This window comes from Salvelinus namaycush, chromosome 5 (assembly GCF_016432855.1).
Source record: "Salvelinus namaycush isolate Seneca chromosome 5, SaNama_1.0, whole genome shotgun sequence".
Lineage (NCBI taxonomy): Eukaryota > Metazoa > Chordata > Actinopteri > Salmoniformes > Salmonidae > Salvelinus > Salvelinus namaycush.
The window spans coordinates 46280429-46304357 of record NC_052311.1 but is presented as its reverse complement, the minus strand read 5'-3'; the positions used below and the strand labels follow the sequence as shown (position 1 = coordinate 46304357).

The following is a 23929-nucleotide window of genomic DNA, read 5'->3' as shown; positions in this document are numbered from 1 at the left end:
TCGGAGGTCCCGTTCTTGTGTGGTTTACTACTTCGCGGCTGAGCCGTTGTTGTTCCTAGACATTTCCACTTCACAATAACAGCACTTACAGTTGACCACGGCAGTTCTAGCAGAGCAGAAATTTGATGAACTGACCTGTTGGAAAGGCGGCATCCTATGACTGTGCCTCATTGAAAGTCACTGAGCTCTTCAGCACGGGCCATTCTACTGCCAATGTTTGTCTATGGAGATTGCATGGCTGTGTGCTCGATTTTATACAGGGTCAGCAAATAGCCAAATTCACTAATTTGAAGGGGTTGTCGACGTACTTATTTGTTTGCCTGAGTGTGTTTATGTATGTATGTATGCATATATATATATATATATATATATATCTGTGTCTATATTTGCCATGAGCTTCAAGTGGATAAACCATATGGTTTATGAGAAAATTACCAAATTAATGAAAAAAAGCAACTAGTACACAATGGCATTATTTACAATCAACTCTGCAACTCTTCCAAATACTGCCACAAAACATTTTCATAACACATACTGACAACGTAAAAAGTGTAAAAAATAAAAGGATATCTCACGGTGAAACCCTCATTAATTCACTAAATTGGTTTATATTTAGGGTTCCTGTTTTATACCATTGTCATTCAAAGTTATATTTTACATCCTTATTAGATAAAAACATATTTTACATGTGATAGCCACACAGAGTTCCAGAGATTAGACACTTGTGATAATCTGAAGTACCCAAAAATGCCACTAGCTGTCATGATCAAATTCCATATACTCCTTGAAAGTTACCAAAATTCTAGTCGTTTACTAGTAAAACTTAGACCGTTTCCAGTAATATACACTCCCTTTGCCACACTATACAGGAGTTACTTACCAAAAAAGATGTTCTGACTTCTACTTCTCGAGACTACTTCTTTACATTCCTTGAAATGAAGAGACTAATAGCACAATGGGTCTAGACTACAGGCAACTGTCTGGTGCAACAGAAAATCAGAAGAATAATAGAACAATAGAATTAGAACAGGGTGCAATGACATCATAATCATTTAGTAACGTTACATCTGCACTGAACCTACCTTCACTAGAACTGGCTAGTGACTACAGCGGTATAGCCAAATAGCCGGAGTATTTTATTTATACTCCACCATAAATTAAAGAGTGGTGGGTGTGTGTGTGTGATCACGTGTGCGTGCGTGGTCTAGAAACAAATATCATAACGTGAAAGGTTTGAAAGCAAAGCTTTTTATTGCAAGTATTCGTGAAAGATACACTTCAAACTTAAGCAAAGCAACACTAAAGGCCTAAAAGAGAATTACAAAACAAAGACATTTAAAACTAAAATATAAAAGACCTGTTGGTACAACAGAGAGTTTGAAACATACAGAGTAGAGACACACAGAGACAAAGACTGAAACAAAGCCAGAGGCATGGAACTCATGTGGCTTCCTTGTTCGTATCATCAAACACCCATTGATTTTAGCTGGTGCCTCAGGACTCAAAATGGTATCACAGCACACAATCCTGACTGACATTCAATTAAAAAGTAAGGACACAAACCGACCGCACATCAAATACAAAATAACCTCAAGATACCGATGAAACGTATAGGAAAACATTTAAAAAGTCCAGCATCCTTGGCCACTGACGAGATCGGTCTTCAAACCAGTTTAACACTGGGAAAACAAGCATCCGATAATCTCTCGGGCAAACGTTATTTCAAAATCTTAACATGGACTGCGAACGAACGGACTGTGCGAACGGACTGCGAACGAACGGACTGTTTGATGTGCAAGCGTCTGCTTGCACATCAAACAGATAGCGAAATGGAGTCAACATGTCTTAAAGTATTTGTCTGTGGGTAATAGGTAGAAAAAGCCTATTGAAGTTCTGAACAGGGTTGACGACCCCTTCAAAGCTCCATGCCTCTGACCCTAGAGTGAGGTGGGAACGACTAACGGACAGTGGGCAAACAGAACAGCAACTCATTATTACAACACCTTGATTCGTTACACAGGTACAAGTCTAAGTACAGCACACAGAACCCTCGGGCTCCTGTTCTTACATCCATACACGTGGGGAAACATACACTTTTGTACGTTGGGGCTCACCAACTACTGTAGCACTGTTAGTGGTTTGAAAAGAAACACGAGGATGCCATTATGTAGTTGGGCCTTTTTTTGTACTCAACTCAGGCATTCTGTAGTTGTAATTAAAGCCCAACAACGAAGTAAGAACACACTTAAGGCGGAGGCTTGCATTTTCGAGTGGAATGGGACTTTAGTCTCTACTCGTTACTGTGTAAAAGTCTCTGGCACAAGGAAAAAAACTCCAGAGGAGACATGAAAGGACAGAAGCCACACCTAACATCCTCTGCCTTAGCACCATCCATCCCTCCTTTTCTCTCCTCTATTTTCACCCACCTGTACTCCATTAGGCCAGGGGAGTTTACATGGCTAACATATTAGCAGCTCTGGATGAGGAAGTCAGGTTTTACAAGGCTCAGCTCAGTCCGTGTGGTTCAGTGAAGGTTCCCTACCCCTACAGAGATGAGATGCAACGTGTGGGGGTGGTGGGTGGGAGTGTGCTCATCAGGATGGGAGGAGAGAACCGGGGAGGAGAGAGGGACTAGAGAGTACAAGGTGATGAGGACATATGAGAAGGCCTCTTCCCTTCACGAGGAACCAAACAGAAAGCTAAAACGCAGGGGTCTACAATTAATACCCAATTTGAAACAGATGCCCCTGCTCAACTGTGCCCCTCTGTCCGCCCACCACCACGTTGCTGTGCTTGCGTGTTTGGGGAGGATAAGGCTTCAACATGGAGGGGGGGCCTCGTCCCCTAGCTCCACCTCCACCATGCTGCCAATGTTGCGGAGACTCTAGCTAGCTGCTCGTTTATGCACTCAAATACAGCATAACATATTTTGCAATATATATTTCATATACATATTAAAAAGAACATTTAAATAGGACGACAAAATAAAATGTTCGGCTCAAGTCAGATAAGTGTTAAGACTAAAAAAAACTAAACAAGAGAATATCTTAGTTATACTTCCGTCTCTAAAACAGTTATGAGAATATCATAATCAGGTATTAATCAAGCATTATACTGTAATAACCAAAGCAATATTTGCAGTTTTTCCTCATGTAGTATAACGTATGCAGCATACAAAAGGTAAGTGAGGCGCATTGTTTTTAATCTCTAGTAAAAGGTATCACCCCCCTGGACTGACGGGTACCCCAAATGACTCATACAGACCCTCAGTCTTATTCCACACCCGAACTGCCCCAAAACCCCAATGAAAGTGGGCCCACTATCCTTCCATTAAGGACAAGACAGACACATGGCAGGGCGAGGCATTGCACAAGGATGAGAGAATGCCATGGGCCAGACAACTACCGACATCCTAATATGGATGCCTTACTTTGGAACACTTCAAAACCGTTTGTGGTTTCAGATTAAGGAGAAACCACAAAACGCAGGCTGACTGAGTCATCATCAGCGGAGTCACATGAGTTGGAGGCACACCTTTAAATTACCACTTAGTAGCGATAGCAACCGTTTTGTTTGGTGTCGTAATCCAATTCCCTTTCCCAGAGGAGGAAAATCTCCTCAAGCACATAATAACAAGTCCTCGACACTCCACTGTATCTGGGAGGCGGGGATTGGAGGAGGAACAAAGACAGAAAACCTTGTGGCTTTGTGTCCGAGTGAGAGTGGCAGTCTATAAAGTGCTGTGCTATGTTCGTCATTCGTGGACCAGGCTGTGTCACACACACATCGGTTTTAACTATGAACTCGCTTGTCAACGCAAGTTCCACTGTACCAACCAACCGAGTCGAAAAATGCACCACTAAGTGAACGCTCAACCACAATCATATACTCCGTCTTTAATAAAACAGACTGCGTGTCTGCAGTATGCATCTTGGTATGCGTGCATATATATATATAAGTGTGTGTGTGTGTGTACTGTGCATAAACGCATGTGTTTCTGCATTGCAATGAATCTTTCTTTTTTTCTTCAAAAATGAGATGACGTCTTTTTCATTTGCCATTTGACTTTTGTTTTACAGCACCACCATAAAGAAAGGCACTTTCTATGGACTTCTTCACTCTGCCAGATTTACCTTCCGCACCGAAAAGAACATACAACTCAAAATCCAGTATATCTGTGCGTCACAGGCAATGGAATGAACACACATAGCTACTTTTCCATAGAGTATAGCAAACTCTGGGGTGATGTTTAAGAACTAGAAAGGCCTTGCTCATAAATATCTATAAACTATGCAACAACAAAAAAATGCTTAACATACAAACGAACATCTGAAAAACGTTACTGTTGACGATTTAGCGAGTTGTAACGTAAGGATGTTAGGCAAACACATCTGCTATATGTAAACATGTGTTCTTTTGCCCAGGAAAATCAGAATGTTCTATACAGTCCTTGACGTTCATCATCATGTCTTGGATGATAACTACGCTTGTCGCTTGCTAAACCATGTACTGATCCATACACACCACCTCCCTCAAATGTCATTTAGCCCTACTTCTCACTTTACATACACCAGAACCAGCCACATGCACAAAAAACCCATCTTAACAAAAATACCCTAATCTTTACCAACCAAGCACAACACTAACAAACTGATCCAAGACACCATTGGATCATACATTTACAGAGCAAACTTAACTTCTTCTGTCCTTTAGTCTTTCATATTTTCTCCACTTAGGTCTCAGGGGAATCTGATGGCAGATCTACAGGCTATGGAATGTAGTCCTCTGGCAACGGGAATCAAAAGTAAGGAGAAAGTGGAAAAAAATAAATTAGATTATATACTTTGTCACATTGCAGACTTACTGGAGGCCTTAAGGCTTTGTATTTCTGAGCACAAGAAGTGCCCGTGGTTGCGCTAGGAGAGAGGAGAAAAGCAACTTGGCCTTTAAGGGGCTTGGCCTTTAACTTGGCCTTTAACCCACAAGGCTTAACCTAAAACACCGCGGGCCACATTGGTACTAAACGTTCAAGATGACCAGTCAAGGTAATCATCTCATTCTTTAATCAACTACATCTTTTTAAAGGTGGGTCTACAACACTTTGACAAGCCCCGGTTTCTCCCGCTCTCCCCTCGCCTGAGAAAGACGATCAGGCAGGATCAGAACAATTATGCTCTTAAGAGAAAAAGTCAGATGATTTATTTGTATTCTTTGACAACAGGGAGGAGCTGTCAACAGCTGCCAAGAGTGACAGAAATACAAGCACCTCTTACTTATAGAAGTCCACCACATCCCGATCCATAACAGTATAACAACCCAGACACACGTTACATGTCGAAATAGAGCTACCGCCACTGTACGCACGCCAAAATACACAAATAATGTTATACATTGCCACAGGACACGAGTCAACAACAGTCTATTGCATTATCAAAAACTCTGCCATAAATTATTACCATTTAATGATGAATAACTAAACTACATAGGTTTGATTTTTTGTTAGCAAAAATAAGTGGTGTGTGCATTACAATAATGTGAAATGTACATATATAAGTTACTTCTTCCAATCTGGCTTTTGAAAAAGGCTTTTTGGACACTAGTGAAGATCATGAAGGCTCAAACTCATTGGCTTCCAGCCAGGGGAAGGCTAGAGTTGGGAAGGCAGTCAAACGCAACTATAGGGGGGACACAGGATTCTACCATTGGACCTCACTACCGTTCACCTATTGGGGCAGTCCTTGCCTTGAGAACTGTATCATTGTACCGTCAAAACAAGAGATTCTCAAACGGCAACCGTTTCCACTAACAGTTAGGACGAGAAATCCCTACAGTGCCCCACATAACACAGACCCTCTCGTCTACTTCATTGGGAGGATTACCACGGTAAACCTCCCAACGGTAAACCTCCCAACGGTAATCCCCCCCCCCCCCCCCCCCCCCACAGCACCAGAGGCATGTGTTCGGTCCAACACACACTTATTTTAGTGCAGATAATTGTCTCTCTTTTGAACACCACTAGGCATGCCTCATGTCACAGAGCACATAGGAGCTAAGCAGCGACCACACAAGTCACTCGCTCAGTCTCCCGGACTTCCAAGATTCATCGAACTGTTGACTCTAGAAGACAGCTAGCTACTATTTGGTTTGGATGGTCAGTTATATGGGAAAATGAATTTGTCAGCTTCGCTCTCCTGCTGCTCATGACTGAGGCATGCCTCGATTCTTAGTCACCTTGAGTACATGTAGAAATAGCAGCTAGATCCATGTCTGATGAGGATAGAGGCAGAGTGCAGCATGACTTGATCTGCTAAAATACCGCTGCTATTAGGCAAAGACGATAGGAGAAACTCACACACACATTATATATTTTCTATCGCAATGATTTCAATGTGATGCAACTTCTGTCAAAAATGAGGCAAAATGTAGCTTGAAGTCAACTTCTCCAGCTAAACTTTGCCCTTTAACTTCCTTGTTCGAATACATTTTGAAAGCTAGGACCGCCACGTCATAATCCATCCATACAACCTCAATTTAACCGTTCATTTCCTAATCCAGGCACTTGATTTCTAACTCATAACACACAACCCTTAGACCTCTGAACCCCCGATACTCCCTTCATAAAGAGGAGCAACGGGGTAAGTGTCAATTGTGTGGCTCAAAAACATTCTCTTACTATCCGAGAGCTCTCGTAAGAGATCTGGGTTCTAGAACATTCTCGTAACTCACCGCTACAGACTTCCAGACATTCAAGTCGTATCCTCTAGAAGACGCTTCCTTCCCTCAGCTAAAATATTATTGCACTAGAGGAAAGCAACATGATCTGTCATTCAATTTAGGATCTTACACAACAAAATTTAAATGCAAGAGAGCAGATAGAATGAAAGAATGCAGAAATAAATGCTCGTCTCATTAAATTACTATATCTTGAGCGTACTAATAAATACTGGAAAGAATGGTAAAAAAAATAACAAGCATCTTAAATATCAAACATGATGTACAGGAAAGAAAATTCAAAACAGGGTCACATTGCAATGTTGATGTGACAGCACATTAGACCTATGTCATAGGGGACTGACCTAGGGTTTGATATCATTGTATTACCCTCTATGGATGTGTGCCACTGTATACGCACATCACTTATTGGTTCAAGTCAAATGATAACGAGTAAGAAATCATATGATTAGCATCATAGCTTATTCCCCAGACAGGTTGGGACTTTTGAAGAGAGCATTTACACCGTTCAGACTCCAGGTGGCACTGTGCTCAAAATAAGAGCTTGTGTTGTCTCCTTGTACACAGTGTCCATTGACACGTTCACACTTTTGATAAGTCACCATTGGCAAAAAAAAAGATGGAGAGGAGAGGAAAATAAGTGGCAAGCTGGTGCGCCGTGATAGTTCTGCACAGATCAAGATCCACCCTTCAAACTCCTCATCTTTTTCTTCTTCTCTCCTCAACCTTTGATAAAGAAAAGTCAAAACAGAACTAACAAACGGAAAAGGGCAGAAAGTGCTGCCGTTAAACTGAGTTGAGGTAAAAGGCATGATGACGAAAGGGAATGAATTCTGCAACGTCGACCATACACATTCGGAATCAAAACCACAGATCTCCTTCATGACCGGAGAAAAGGAGGGAGGGCCTGGAGGAGGTGGGGGCGGAGTTAGGGTGCCCAGGACAGGAAAAGCAGCGGGCTGGTTTAATATTGCATAATAGTGCCAAGTTCTTCCTCTCTTGTTTTAAAGCATCGTCTGTCTGCATCCTCAGTCCATTGCGGGGGGCTTCCCCCACCCCCCTCTACACAGTGTCAGGTCCGGATTGATTGGTTGTGGGGGGCTGCAACCCTCCTTGACTGGCAGGCAGGGGGTGTGTGTGTGTTTTAAGTGCGGTGATGGTGGTGTGGGGTGGTGCTCAGGCGAAGTACATGGTCCTCAGCGTGTCGTGGTGAATCTGCACCGCCTTGGCCAGAGCCTGGGGGTCCCGACCGTTACTCTGCCCAGAGACATGGCTGCCCTCCGCACTGGAAGAAAAGATTCATCAGGACAGAGACATACATGAATGGATCAGAAAGACAAGTCAACTATAATACACACACTTATTTGAAGCTACATTTTTTTACAGAGCAAGCTAGCTTTCTGGGTCAGTATAATATCTAGCGCTGCCGTCTGGGTCAGTATAATATCTAGCGCTGCCGTCTGGGTCAGTATAATATCTAGCGCTGCCGTCTGGGTCAGTATAATATCTAGCGCTGCCGTCTGGGTCAGTATAATATCTAGCGCTGCCTTCTGGGTCAGTATAATATCTAGCGCTGCCGTCTGGGTCAGTATAATATCTAGCGCTGCCGTCTGGGTCAGTATAATATCTAGCGCTGCCGTCTGGGTCAGTATAATATCTAGCGCTGCCTTCTGGGTCAGTATAATATCTAGCGCTGCCGTCTGGGTCAGTATAATATCTAGCGCTGCCGTCTGGGTCAGTATAATATCTAGCGCTGCCGTCTGGGTCAGTATAATATCTAGCGCTGCCGTCTGGGTCAGTATAATATCTAGCGCTGCCGTCTGGGTCAGTATAATATCTAGCGCTGCCGTCTGGGTCAGTATAATATCTAGCGCTGCCGTCTGGGTCAGTATAATATCTAGCGCTGCCGTCTGGGTCAGTATAATATCTAGCGCTGCCGTCTGGGTCAGTATAATATCTAGCGCTGCCGTCTGGGTCAGTATAATATCTAGCGCTGCCGTCTGGGTCAGTATAATATCTAGCGCTGCCTTCTGGGTCAGTATAATATCTAGCGCTGCCTTCTGGGTCAGTATAATATCTAGCGCTGCCGTCTGGGTCAGTATAATATCTAGCGCTGCCGTCTGGGTCAGTATAATATCTAGCGCTGCCGTCTGGGGCAGTATAATATCTAGCGCTGCCGTCTGGGGCAGTATAATATCTAGCGCTGCCGTCTGGGGCAGTATAATATCTAGCGCTGCTTTCTGGGGCAGTATAATATCTAGCGCTGCCTTGGGGCAGTAGAACACACAAAAAATAGTACTGCAATACTGTACATCTCACCCAAAATAGATAGGAAATATGAAACGTAGAATTGAGCACAATAGAGGCGAAGCTTGCAGAAAGACTAAACCAGACTGTTTTGTGCAGTGATAGAGTAACCCCCACCCCCCCATCCCTGCCAATCACCTGTCGTGCTCCTTGTCCACCAGATGGTAGCGAGCACGGAAGGCCACCAGGTGGGCGTAGTAGGCTGGCGCGGGGATAGAGACGGAGCGGGTACAGCGCACGTAGGTGTGGCACAGCTGGTAGGTGAGCAGCTGGAACTCGTCGGCCGTGAAGCAGTTGTCGTCCCACAGGACGTGGTAGTGGGAGGGCCGACTGGTGCCCTGGGGACAGTAGACAGCAGACGTTACACATACTACACAGCCTCAATTTGGGGATTTAATAGAGATGTGGTATAAAAACTGATGTAGAAAGACAATGGCTTTCAACTAAAATTCGGGACAATTGGGTTTTAGAATTAACTATAGGCATACTTATTTACAAATTTAGTCAAATTTTCTTCATCTTGAAAACCATAGAGTATTTGGTAGCTTAGTTTCAGTAAAGAACTGTTCACCTACCAAAAACCAAAACAGTATGAATAAAGTGTTTAAATTCTAAAATGCAGGCATATTTCCTGAGAATTCATAAAGTCATTTCCTGGGAGTAAAGTGCAGTGAGGAAGCAGGCTAGATGAACAGATGGTGAATGCTGCAGTACCTGTATTCCAGCGTGACTGCAGAGGTAAAAGTCAAACTCGTAGGGGTGCGTGATGTCCGTGTCCACCGTGGTGCCAGCAGGAATGTTTCCACTACGTCCAACCTGAACGAAGAGTTGTCGTCGATTTGGGGTTATTATAAATAAACTGGCAAATGTTAAAAACATCCTTCCATCTGTCCTGTTCTACTTCAACACCAAGCTTCACACACACACACACGTCCATCCCTTGGACTCATTCAACGACGGCAGAAAGTGAACGAACGGCGGGAGGTGTAGAGTGTTTAAATGTTTTATTTAACTAGGCAAGTCAGTTATGAACAAATACTTATTTACAATGACGGCCTACCCCGGCCAAACCCTAACGACGCCGGGACAATTGTGAGCCGCCCTATCTCCACAGTTCTGAATGACGTAATCTACAAATGACCAGAATAATGACAAAATTGATTTCTCCCTGTCTGTCAAAGTGCACTTCACTTGTAAACAAGGTGATAAACGCCAAAAAGCCCTGCTCTCCCAGGCCTCGAGTGGCACTCCAGGTCCGTCAATTCACATCAGGCCTAATGCTATAATGGAATATAATTACCAAGGGTGAGGGAGAGCAGGCCCATTGACAACAGAGTAATTGGATAATTAGGACAACCATTTAGAGCGCTTAATAAACTAGGGGGTAATAAAGAACACGGACCAACTCAAAACACACAGTTCCCCCCCCTAATCTATAAAAGGGCTTTTCACACTGCTGTGCCAAACAGAGTTGAACCAAAGCTGTAGTGAGCTGGCCTGGTTACGCATCTACTAAAGTTGTTGGAACAGTGCTAGAAGAAAATGTAAGAGCCAGCACAGTTTGGGTGGGATTCGGCCCTATAGTGTGACTCAGGCATGAGTATCATGTCAGAATGACCCTAAGGTAGCTGGGAGGGTGGCCGGAAGTAAAGAGTTCACCCTTTCGTTGCGGTCGGCACAGAAGAGGCGGGTGTGGTGGCGTTTTTGGACCACGATGTAGGTGATGCCGGGCTGGTACTCCTTCTCTAGGCCAATGCAGGCCTCGCGGATTGCCAGCAGCTCATAGTATAGCACCTGGGGTGGGCAGAGGGATAAAACGGGGTTAAAACATCCATTACTGACGATATGACTTTGAATGTCCACCATCTCGGCTCTGAGCAGATTTTCTAGATCGCATCAGTTGAGGTAGATGATATAGGCCTCGACATTGCACCCTTTTACCACCGTCTGACAATGTGACAGGGAAATAAGCGTCTTCATGTTTTGGTTACAGCCATGCATGTTATTCTAATGTCCTCTTAGTGGAACTTCATGATGTGCATCAATGGTTTACTTAGACAGATAGGACATCTACCTAACTTTATCAGTTTAATTAAAGAGGGACACAACATTTGACTTGCAACCTTTGACCCTCTAGTTTCTGAAGTTCTGGAGGCGGAGAGCGACTTTAATTTTCCCCCTCAGGATAGTCACTTGGCCTTTGCTCACCTGTCTGAACTGGCCCTCTGACACTCCGTCCCTGTAGAAGATGATCCTGGTGGGCTTGTAGCGGGTCGACTTGTAGAACTGAATCAGCAGTTCTCGGACCATAGAGGCCAGATCCTGGATCACCTCCTGCCTGGGCCTCTGGACCCTCACTGTGGCACAGTACCTGCTGGGGTGGGCGTCCATACTGCCGACCACCTGGAGATGTATAAAGAGAAACAGGGTGGGAGAGAGAGAGTGTGTGTGTGAGACACACAAACACCAGCGCTGCGCAAACTGAATAGCTCTGCACAAACATTATGAACTTGAATGCATTGGCAATACAGTATAGACCAGGCCACAGAAGTCTCAAACATGTAGTTCGCAGGCCAGATGCGGCCCCGCGAGCCTATTTAAATGTAGCCTGCGGTTACCTTAGTAAATGTAGCCCATGGTTGGAATAGTAAAAAAATATATAAAATGTGGCCCCTGGGCTAAATGAGTTCAAGAATCCCTGGTATAGGCCAATAGGAGTTAAGTGAACTCACTGCAGCGATGGAGGGCTTCTTCCCGTCTCCAGCAGGGGGGTGTGTAACGTCCGCCCCCAGGAAGATGATTGGCTGCTGGAATACTGAGGGTCTGGGTGGAGGAAGAGGGAAGGACCAATGATGACAGAGTTCAAACAAAGGGTCTCTAATATGATTAAGGGTTTAGATTTGACACAATATGTACATTATGTCAATCATAAATTGGAGGACACTTGATTGGGAGATTGCTATTGATGTAATTTGTGTGTACAAAAAAATAAAACATTCTTACATACAGTATTTGAAACAGATATGGACTATTGTAGTAAGTTCTAAGGCCTAACAAAGTTAATTTACAGTTTAAATGGATGCCCCACTTCACGTCTCAAAACGAAGTGGTGCACACTTCTAATGGAAGATAAGTATGACTAAATTAGAAAAGGTACGTACATTTCCTAAAGAAAATGTGCTTTCTTCAGCTGATTAAAAATATTTGTATGGTCATTCCAGTCCTTCTATCCTCCAGCCACGGTGGCCACGTACCGTTGGTGGGGCACCAGGATATTGTTGATTCCCCCCAGCTTGACATTGATCTTGAGGCAGAGGTTAGAGAGGGTCTGGGGGGACGTCTTCACCACGTTCTTCACCTGGACACACTGAGTGGCCATTCCTAGGAGAGTATCTCCCACTCTCTTCACCTCCGCTACACAGGACCAGTAAGAGGCAGTGATCAATCAACCTCTGTGCAATTAACAGTCAGTCAGATTAGGGAAGTAAAGAACCACCTATGCTTTAAAAGGGAAGGTATTGATAGATAACAGAGTGTACATCTGTCTGGTAACATACAACAGTACACATCCCTTATCAAAGCTGCTTCAGCAACGCAAGAGTTTCAAAGAATAGCAGATGCTTTGGTAGAACTATTATATAGATACAGAAAATGTTAGACAGTGAATCAGCATGGATAAGGTGACTATAAATTTCAGTGTTCCTCAAGGCTCCGTTTTAGGACCAGTGCTAGCCTCTACTTTGGCTTCCTGTTAAGGCTCGGGCTGATTAAGGTTTTACTGCTAACCTACAAAGCATTACATGGGCTTGCTCCTATCCATCTTTCCGATTTGTTCCTGCCGTACATACCTACATGTACGCTACGGTCACAAGACGCAGGCTTCCTTACTGTCCCTAGATTTTCTAAGCAAACAGCTGGAGGCAGGGCTTTCTCCTATAGAGCTCCATTTTCATGGAATGGTCTGCCTATCCATGTGAGATATGCGGACTCGGTCTCGACCTTTAAGTCTTTATTGAAGAGTCATCTCTTCAGTAGGTCCTATGATTGAGTGTCGTCTGGCCCAGGAGTGTGAAGGTGAACGCAAAGAGTCTACCTCGGCACAGCCAGAAGAGGACTGGCCACCCCTCACAGCCTGGTTCCTCTAGGTTTCTTCCTAGGTTCCAGCCTTTCTAGGGAGTTTTTCCCTAGCCACCGTGCTTCTACACCTGCGCTGTTTGGGGTATTAGGCTGGGTTTCTGTTCAGCACTTTGTGACATCAGCTGAAGTAAGAAGGGCTTTATGAATACATTTGATTGATTCCAATGAACATCATGTGAATATGTATGTCTACGGGTGCCGCCTACCGTAGACGGGAGTCTTTCCGGGCAGGATGACGATGATGAGCTGCAGTCCAGAGTAGGTGTTCTTCAGGTGCCTGAACATGGGCTCCACACTGTCGGCTCCCTGGGCGTATTTACAGAAACACGGCTGGCCCTGGATGGGCATCCCAGCATCCTTGGAGATCTTACGCAGCTGGTCTGTGAAACCCCTATAGAAGGAGGTGGGTAATGGATGGAGGAATTAAGGAGGGAAAGAGGAATGAAGAGACAGTAATGGAGAAATGAGGGAGGGGGAGGAGGGAAAAAAGGAAGGTTGTAAAGACCAAATATAATCTGGTTGGTTAGGGAGTGGTTTAGTAATGTCATCCTTGAGAGTGGCTGTGTAAATTCTAACAAGGTTGTATCAGAGGCGTAGAGGACAAACTAATTACACAAGGATCACTTTCTTATCTGGAAGGCCACCTCCAACAACACATCCGTAGCAGGGAGGGATTCCTTTCCATATATCCCTGTGGCTATGTGAGAAGTTGCTTAATGAATAGGGGGGTTATGTTTATTAGGCACCAAATGGAAGAAAATGTACTGAAACAGGGCAGGACTACCGTTGAACATTTTGCCACGGTGTGCCCTAACGAGCATAACCCAGTTGTACACATAGTAAGTGGGTGAAACAGATAAGACTGGTTGGTTCTTACTTGAGGATCTCCTCGCGACACTGCCTCTGTGTGGCGAAACATGCGATGGCCCACATCTTGATCTCTACTCCCGTGTGGAACTGTTTGCCCCTCATGTCCCACACCCCGTGACTTGGGGTGGCCACTGTCCGGTTCTGAAATCACAGTGTAGTACGGTTGATCTGCTGCGTGTACACACACACACACTTTTGCACAAACACACACTTGTTTTTCTATCCTTGTGGGGACCTAAAAATGTATTTCCATTAAAAATCCTATTTTTCCCTAACCCTAATTGTAAGCCGAAACCTAACCCCTACGTTTAAAATAGCATTTGTCATCATGGGTATGTGGGACATTTGGGGATTTCAGGTCCCTACGAGGATAGAAAAAAAGTGCTCAGTAACCACATACACCCAATGGAGTAGGACATGCAGACACTTCAGAAAGTCATGTAGGCACACATGTAGAAATGACACAAAATTGCATGTAGACACCAACACTTTATGGATACATAGTCCAATTTAAAACACACACACACGTATAGACAGGTGCTGTGTTTTAAAATGTTTCCCCCCCCGAAAACTGCTTCAAAATTTCCTGAAAATGTTCTACGAATATTTGAGCATTTCAACAATGAAAGTGGCAAAAATATACTGCTCCTAACCTTTACATTAACCCTTTAAGTCAAGGCACCACAAGCTGAAATTACATTTTTTGCATCTATATTTGGGTCTTTAATATTAGTACTTTCAAAAAGTAAACAAATGTCCAAAACTACGTACACATATTTTATTTTGTTTGTTTGTCTAATCATCATACTAACATCAAAATGTCATGAATTTTAACCACATTCAAAAATGGACATCATTTCAAAGCTCACTACATGTAATTAACTCTAAATCATTTAAAAGGCCATTACAAACTACAGTGCCTTCGGAAAGTATTCAGACCCCTTGACTTTTCCACATTATAGCCTTATTCTAAAATTGATACATTTAAAAACAAATCCTCAGCAATCGACACAATAGCCCATAATGACAAAACAGGTTTTAGACATTTTTGCTAATGTATTAAAAATAACAAATACTTTATTTGCATAAGTATTCAGCTCCTTTGCAATGAGACTCGAAATTGAGCTCAGGTGCATCCTCTTTTCCATTGATCATCCTTGAGATGTTTCAACAACTTGGAGTCCACCTGTGGTAAATTCAATTGATTGGACATGATTTGGAAAGGCACATACCTGTCTACATAAAGGTCCCACAGTTGACAGTGCATGTCAGAGAAAAAAACAAGCCATGAGGTCGAAGGAATTGTCCGTAGAGCTCCAAGATAGGATTGTGTTGAGGCACAGATATGGGGAAGGGTACCAAACTATTTCTGCAGCATTGAAGGTCCTCAAGAACACAGTGGCCTCCATCATTTTTTTAAAATGGAAGATGTTCGGAAACACCAAGAGCTGGCCACCCGGCCAAAGTGAGCAATCGGGGGAGAAAGGCCTTGGTCAGGGAGGTGACCAAGAATCTGATGGTCACTCTGACAGAGCTCCAGAGTTCCTCTGTGGAGATGGGAGAACCATCCAGAAAGACAACCATCTCTACAGCGTTCCACCAAATCAGGCCTTTATGGTAGAGTGGCCAGACGGAAGCCACTCCTCAGTAAAAAGGCACATGACAGCCCGCTTGGAGTTTGCCAAAAGGCACCTAAAGACACTCAGACCATGATAAACAAGATTATCTGGTCTGATGAAACCAAGATTGAACTCTTTGGACAGAATGCCAAGCATCACGTCTGGAGGAAGCCTGGCACTATCCGTACGGTGAAGGACGGTGGTGGCAGCATCATGCTGTGGGGTTCTTGTTCAGCGGCAAGGACTGCGAGACTAGCCAGGATCGAGGGATAGATGAACGGAGCAAAGTACAAAGAGATCCTTGATGAAAGCACTCTTGAGCAGGTTCAGGACCTCAGACTGGGGCGAAGGTTCACCTTCCAACAGGACAACGACCCTAAGCACACAGCCAAGAGAACGCAGGAGTGGCATCAGGACTCTGAATGTCCTTGAGTGGCCCAGCCAAAGGCCGAACATGAACCCGATCGAACATCTCTGGAGACCTGAAAATATCTGTGCAGCAACGCTCCCCATCCAACCTGACAGAGCTTGAGAGGATCTGCAGAGAAGAATGGGAGAAACTCCCCAAATACAGATGTGCCAAGCTTTTAGCGTCATACCAAAGAAGACTCGAGGCTGTAATAACTGCCAAAGGTGCTTCAACAAGGTACTTAGTAAAGGGTCTGAATACTTATGTAAATGTGATTTAAAAATATATATATAAATTAGCAAAAAATTATAAAAACCTGTTTTCCTTTTGTCACTATGGGGTAGTGTGTGTAGATAGTTTTTCCTCAAAGAAATTAAAACATTTTAGAATAAGTCTGTAACGTACAAAATGTGGAAAAAGTCAAGGGGTCTGAACCCTTTCCGAAGGCAGTGTATATGTAGTAACTTCATTTGAAGAGATCGTGATTAGGTCTCAATAGGTGTTTTGCGATTGGTAAGGTAAATTCATTGTACTTCACTTTAATGGCCATTTATTTCCTGAAAGTCAGACTCTTCCAACACACCAACTCATGGTTTAGTGACTTACAGACAAGGTAGAAATATGAAAACAAGTCAGGTCCTGGAGTGTCTTAACAAAATGAAACCAGAATGTTTTGGCTGACCTCATCCAGTGTCCAGAAAAACTGATTTATTGGAGTTCTCCTTGGGCAGTCCTAATCACTTTAAAATGTTTGAATGCAAAACTGGGTCTGGGATTAAGGCTTAAAATTTGATTTGACTGTTTTCAGTAAAATCCCACTAATGTGTCATCTACTCTCACAAACCACAAAAAGTGAAATTGCAAACCAAAGTGAGTGAGCTATAAAAAAATAAAAGCATAAATACCACAAAAGGAAGCTAAATGGAGTCATAGCATATTATGTCATCACGATCTGTACTATGCATTCTCAATAAAAGCAGAAATTAAAAATGCTGTAGCCGTGTTAGCATTGAGCAAAGACTACTAGCTTATATTAATCCACACAGACAAGCCTGTATTCATAAAGTGTCCTAGAGTAGGCGTGCCGATCTAGGATCAATTTTGTCTTTGAAATCACTATGAAGAAGAGGGGGACCTGATCCTAGATCAGCACACCTACTCCTAGACGATTCACAGAGGGGAAAGACAAACGTATCAAATCAAACCAAAGCAAGGGGGTTAGTTCCCTTATATAGCAAGGGTAGGTAGCGTGTCAAACAGAGTATGGAGCGTGATTTAAAGGAAGGGTACCATAAAGTGCTCTGTGCTCACCCTGCCGCCGTATTGCAGCATGGGGGCGGGCAGCACGCGCCCAGTCACGTGGGCCATCTCGTCGCGCACCTTGAACTGGAACTCCTGCACAAAGGGGTCAGCCTCGTAGTTGGCACTACGCACCTGCAGGGGTCACACACACAGAGAGACAGAGAAAGGGGTGTTTAGGGTGGTGAGGTAAGTTGGTATCCAGAAGGTAGTGTCATATTCACAATGCACTAAAACAGAAGAAAAAACAAACTACTCCTATTAGAAACACATTCATTTGGTACGGAATGCCCTAATGAATATGACCCAGGTTTGAGGAGGTTTTGATGGTGAGACAACTCACAAGTTTGTAGATTGTTTTTAGTTCACATTTTCCCCAGAATTCTATCACACGCAACATCCTGAAATAACCTTAGACATCTTTAAAACATTGTCAAACTTCCCCCTCGGTTTGTCCAATCCTTCGGCATATTTCACAGTTATTCCACCCACACTATAATTCAGTTACTATTCACTGATGCTTCTCTGCATCTAAATTAGAAGTTTATTGTCTCTGGCAGTGTACTATCAGCCAGAGGTATGTTTTAATCCCAGGTGGGAGATCGGAAGTCCGTTTAATAAGGTGACCGAAGCAGAGCCTGAATGAAATGCCATCTGATGGAGTCTAATGGCAGCGGTGTTAGCCTCTCTCATCCTCCAGAAAACACCATGGCCAGGCAGTGTGCTGGTGACAACTAGCCAACAATACCATCTCCGACCTGGCCTTTCACTGACCTCAATTAAAACTGACCTGGGCCCGTATTCATTAAGCGTCTCAGAGTAGGAGTGCCGATCTAAGATCAGTTTAGCCTTTTAGATCATAAAGAACAAGACAGGGGACCTGATCCTAGATTAGCTCTCCTACTCTGAGACGTTTCGGCAAACCGTACCAATACATCCTCCAAAACATCGGTTGAGGGCATTACCAACATATTCAAATAATGATTGACATTTTCATTACCTTTCTTTAGATCAATTTATTCATACCATTTCATCCTTTCACAAGATACAGTCCCGACAAAAATCTATGGTTGCTACCCAACCCGGCTGGTCATTCGTTCTATCGGTTCGGTGGCCAGCCACCCAGTCGCTAAGTCTTTTTGTTCTAAATCTATGGACGCAACCCAGTCGTTTGTTCTAAATGTTCCGTTGCCATGATGGCTGGCCACATTTTTATCCCTTGCTAGCTAGCCAGCCAACTTTGGCTAACACAGTCACGTCAAACAGTGTAGCCAAAATACAGCAAACCAGCTGCATTATGTTTTTCTATTGACATTTCCTCATATACAGGACCAGTCAAATGTTTGGACACACCTACTCATTCAAGGGATTTTCTGTATTTGACTATTTTCTACATTGTAGAATAATAGTGAAGACATCAAAACTATGAAATAACACATGTAGTCAACACATGTAGTAACCAAAAAAAGTGTTAAATTATTCAAAATAGATTTTATATTTGATTCTTCAATGCAGCCACCATTTTCCTTGATGACAATTTCGCACATTCTTGGCATTCTCTCAAACAGCTTCATGAGGTAGTCACCTGGAATGCATTTATAATTGACAGGTGTGCCTTTTAAAAAGAATGTGGAATTTCTTTCCTTTTTAATGCGTTTGAGCCAATCAGTTGTGACAAGGTAGGGGTGGTATACAGAAGATAGCCCTATTTGGTAAAAGCCCAAGTCCATATTATGGCAAGAACAGTTCAAATAAGCAAAGAGAAACGACAGTCCATCATTACTTTAAGACATGAAGGTCAGTCAATCCAGAAAATGTTTTTGGTCTGATGAGTCCAAATTTGAGATTTTTGGTTCCAACCGCCGTGTCTTTGTGAGACGCAGAGTAGGTGAACGGATGATCTCCACATGTGTGGTTCCCATCGTGAAGCATGGAGGAGGTGTGATGGTGCGTTGCTGGTGACAATGATTTATTTAGAATTGACAGCACACTTAACCAGCATGCATACCACAGCATTCTGAAACGATACACCATCCCATCTGGTTTGCGCTTAGTGGGACTATCATTTGTTTTTCAACAGGACAATGACCCAACACACCTCTAGGCTGTGTAACGGCTATTTGACCAAGGAGGAGAGTGATGGAGTGCTGCAACAGATTACCTGGCCTCCACAAATCACACCGACCTCAAAACAATTGAGATGGTTTGGGATAAGTTGGCTGCTTTTCCTTCACTCTGCAGTCCAACAAATGCTCAGCATGTGGGAACTCCTTCAAGACTGTTGGAAAAGCATTGCAGGTGACTACCTCATGAAGCTGGTTGAGAGAATGCCAAGTGTGCAAAGCTGTCATTAAGGCAAAGGGTAGCTACTTTGAAGAATCTCAAACATATTTTGATTTGTTTAACACTTGTGGTTACTACATGATTCCATATCATGAAGAAAATAGTAAAAATAAAGAAAAACCCTTGAATGAGTAGGTGTCCAAACTTTTGACTGGTACTGTGTGCGCACACATGCACACGATGCTGATTAATGATTTCGACTGGCTGAGAAAAGTTGCCAGCCTGTCTGTCTCACCCACCCCGATAGCATTCATTACCATTGGACAACTGGAAATCGAATTTCAATATTGAAACAATGTTGCAAATGTCAGAGAGCAAGGTTATTGAAAATCTTCGCTGTTGAAAACTAAACGCTAGTCTAAAAGAAGATGGGAGATAATGTCTAGATGCTTTTTACAGTGAAGATCTAGTTTATAAATTGCCTGGCTGAACTGACAAGACCGTGGATTGCGCAGTCAGATGGAACAGAGTCAATAGGCATTTCAACTTCATAGATTTAGCCGGTTTTAACTTGTGGAATAGACACCGGCTGGAATGGGGTTAACCAATCAGCATCCAGGATTAGACCGACCCGTTGTATAAAAGTAAATAAGATTTCATGGTACCAGGCGGCGCCACTGACTCACCAGCCGGCTGATCTCCTCCTGTCTGTCAGGTGCAGAGCGAGCCGTGGCTTTGATCATAGTGGACGTCTGATTATCTGTCAGTTTCTTGATGCAGCGCTGCCCTGCTACTATGTTACACACCTGCAGGGACACAGCAACAAAGCATTGAGTATATTGCAAAGCATTGTATTCACACTATTTGGCCAAACTGAAGCCACGCTAAAAAGGACAATGTGTTAAGACATTATCCGAGCCATCACAGTACGGTTTGGGTCGGCCCTATAGTGTAAATCAGGCAAAGAAATGAATATTTCTCACCTCCAGGGGCAGGTAGGTGTGTTTCTGCTCCTGACCAACCTGGAGGCAGGGCAGGTGGGGATATTTGAGCTGCAGGCTGTACTTCTCTCTGAAGTACTGGGCCACCGTGCGTTCCACCGTTTGACCATTCTCCAGCTGCAGAGGGAACCTGACCACAACAGGTAGATGGAACGGCAAGCGTTAAGAACAACCTTTACTAACATTGAAAGGGGCGGCTATGCAAGAGGGGCTAGTCTGGGTCTACGTAGACTAAGGTTACCAACAGCTAAAGTGGTCTTCAATTTCTAGTTAAGATCAATACAGTGAAGATACAGAAACGGCCTCACAAATCCTTCTCAAATGTTGAGCATCAGTAGATGCTGGAAAGCAAAGCAGCAGCAGCAGTAGATAAACAGCTGCATGTAATAGCATATTGGCCAACGATGACTAACACCCATTAACCTCGAGACAAGGATCTGACTCAGACATTTTGTGGTTCTGGTGAATTCTTGTGAACAGGTCATCCTACATTCAAGTGCACGCTCCTCTCCCATCCCGCCCCACACAAACCCCAGGCTCCATGTGCATCTCCCAGTCTCTCTCTGGCCTCTCCTAGTCCCACCACACCCCACTCTCTCCCTAGTTCCACTCCACCCAACCTCATCTACTTCTAGTCCCACCCCACCGTCCCTCTGGGGCTCTCTTGACTCACGTTTGATGGCTGGCGGGCCGCCGAGTTACGTTGCAAACGCGGTACTTCCTCCGCATGGTTCCACAGTGTGTCACCTCTACCTTCAGACCTGGACAGGACAGTGGCAGCTTTTAGGACCTCCGGGACGTGGGAATGACACAAATGTGTGTACAGAGGCACGCCCAAAAGCCTAGTTTACATCCTCTTTCCCGCACACAGACAAACGCACGCACAAAATACACTACCTTTGATTTCTTTGGTGAACTTGACCCGGTGGGAGTCTGTGAGAGGTCGGGGCTGCTCGTCTATGTTGTGGATGTCCAGGACCTCACACATGAACTGGATCACAGGCTGGGCTTTATAGAAGGCCGTGGCAGAAACTGCAGGACAGACAGGGCCATCAAACACTCGATCACACTCACTCAGAATTACCAATCACTGGCAATACCTGCCAAAACCGAGAGTAATCTCCCTAACTCTTTACTGTAGAAGCAAAATGTGAATTGATCTTGGTCTGCCAAATACATCACACCAGAAGCAGCCATTTGTCATTCATCATAATTGTTTTGCTATTTAGGCCTATATCTCAAATCAAACCAAGTACAGCAGCTCAAGGCCTGTAGCCAGGGACACCACTAAGTACCTCAGGGTAGGGACACGCCAACACGGCTCTCAAACATGAAATAAAACCTAGGAGGAACATCCAACATCCCTCTGGCTTTATGTGCCGTTAGAGGAAGGCCCTAATGCTTTCTCCACCTGAATGGAGAGATGAGAAGAGAGGAAACAGATGCTGCACTGACACTGTGCTGACTTCACAGTGACGTCAGGGCCACGTCTGACAGCGACGCTGACGACCGGAGCATACATGCGATTAGAAATGATGGGGAGTGCAGGTCACGGTCACTCTCCCCAGAGACAGTAGGGTTCTTATCCCCATAAACAGGAAATTACATCAGCAATTTCATGTTTGTTTTGATGCCTGTTTGCGATAGTGCTGATACATTACTCTTGGGAGAGTGAAAATGAAAGGGTTTTAAATAGAGCACATTTTTGTTTGTTGCTTATATACCGGTACATTTTCTCAGTGTTGCTATATCTTCAGCTAGGATGTGTGTGTGTGATTATATATATGTCCCCTGGTGAGATATAAAAACAGATCATTGGTGCCTATTTGCTTTCGCGCTCTTTTAGAGCCTATTCTCCTCATTCCTTGAACACACAATAACTAATGAAAAAGAATCATTTGCAGACAGCTGGACTTTTCTGCCCTTTGGTGGCGAATGGGGGAGGGGCTAGAGGAAGCAAAATGATTTGCGAGAGAGGGAGAGCGGGAAAACCGCCTGAGTGAGAGAGGCCCGAAGACAGAGAGAGCAGTCAGGCACTCCCCAAAACAAAAGCAGCCCACCAAAAATAGCTCCCAAACACACAGGGCCCTTCAAATCCCTGTGCCTCCGTCTCCACAGCAACTGCCTAGGCAGTTTCCACAAAGCAAGAGCCACCCCCCCCCCCCCCAAAATCCACTTTCTACAAAGCCTACGGCCAGCCCACCCACCTATAACCAGAACCCTCTTTCTAAACCACCCTGTTGCCAGCATGCGGCACAACACCCACTATGGAGTCCTCCCATATTAGGTAGAAGTTGCCTCAAACACCGATACAGGTTCAGGGCCTGCATTCATAAAGTGTCTCAGAGTAGGAGTGATGATCTAACACCAGTTTAGCCCTTTAGATCACATTGAATAAGATTACATGGACAGGGGGACTTGATCCTAGATCAGAACTCCTACTCTGATCCATATGGCCCCAGATTTTTTTTTATCCGCCTAAATGGTTATGGTTAGGATTGGTTGCAACGTGATGTGCGCCGTCCTCACCGTCAATATTGAGCATCATCTTCCACATGGCGGGACGTACAGACTGGTGGAAACCAAACCACACCTCTCTCCCCCCTCCCAGAGGATGGTCGTAGCCCTCTGGGGCTGAGAAGAAGGAGCGACCCACCGGGGTGTACCTGGACAGGGGGAGGAGAGAAGAGCGACAAAATAAGGAGAGAGAATAGAAGGGGGACAGACAGATAAGAGAATGGGGAAATTAGTATCCACAACCTGGACCAGGATCTTGGTCAACGGCGGTCTGACAACAAGCTATTTTTCCAGTTGACACTGAACATCAACGAAACGAGAGGGTTTTTGCTTTTGAGTGGAGGAGGCTATGAGTGAAGTCAGGTATGACGGCATAGGACTGACTATACATCTGGTTTCCTGACGAATTATCGTCATGCCGTAAAAACAACCACACTTGTTTTGCAAGAGCTTACATTCACGCGTTTCATTTCCAATGTGGCACTAAGCAGAAGAAGTGAGTCGTCACTGAAATTCAGTACTTGATTTGTAATTTTAGGAAATTATCTTGGAATAAAAAAAATCTGTCTCTCGCGCCAGCAAATGAAATGTATTATTATTTATTTATTAGGCCTACATCTCCAGTAAATAAATCTGCCTCAAAAGTCAAATTAACATGTAGCAGAGTTGCGTCGTTTGCTTTTAAAATCAGTTCACTGAGGTTTCCAGGAATAAATGCTCAACTTTTCAGAAATACATGCAACCTGTTGATCAAA

General features: G+C 44.1%; 1 protein-coding gene across 1 annotated transcript in view; it reads right to left on the bottom strand.

The window, feature by feature from the left end:
- Positions 1-5957: 5957 nt before the first annotated feature.
- Positions 5958-23929, bottom strand: part of LOC120048346 (protein argonaute-3) — a 30557-nt gene continuing 12585 nt past the window's right edge. The window contains exons 5-19 of the mRNA XM_038994243.1: positions 23187-23323; positions 21555-21689; positions 21331-21418; positions 20640-20787; positions 20343-20462; positions 17386-17508; positions 14054-14187; positions 13383-13567; positions 12294-12453; positions 11772-11862; positions 11248-11442; positions 10699-10833; positions 9754-9855; positions 9178-9377; positions 5958-8017 (exon numbers count right to left, since the gene is read on the bottom strand). Coding sequence (XP_038850171.1) covers positions 7909-8017; positions 9178-9377; positions 9754-9855; positions 10699-10833; positions 11248-11442; positions 11772-11862; positions 12294-12453; positions 13383-13567; positions 14054-14187; positions 17386-17508; positions 20343-20462; positions 20640-20787; positions 21331-21418; positions 21555-21689; positions 23187-23323 — 2062 coding nt within the window. The 3' untranslated portion in view covers positions 5958-7908. The remainder of the gene's footprint in view (positions 8018-9177; positions 9378-9753; positions 9856-10698; positions 10834-11247; positions 11443-11771; positions 11863-12293; positions 12454-13382; positions 13568-14053; positions 14188-17385; positions 17509-20342; positions 20463-20639; positions 20788-21330; positions 21419-21554; positions 21690-23186; positions 23324-23929) is intronic.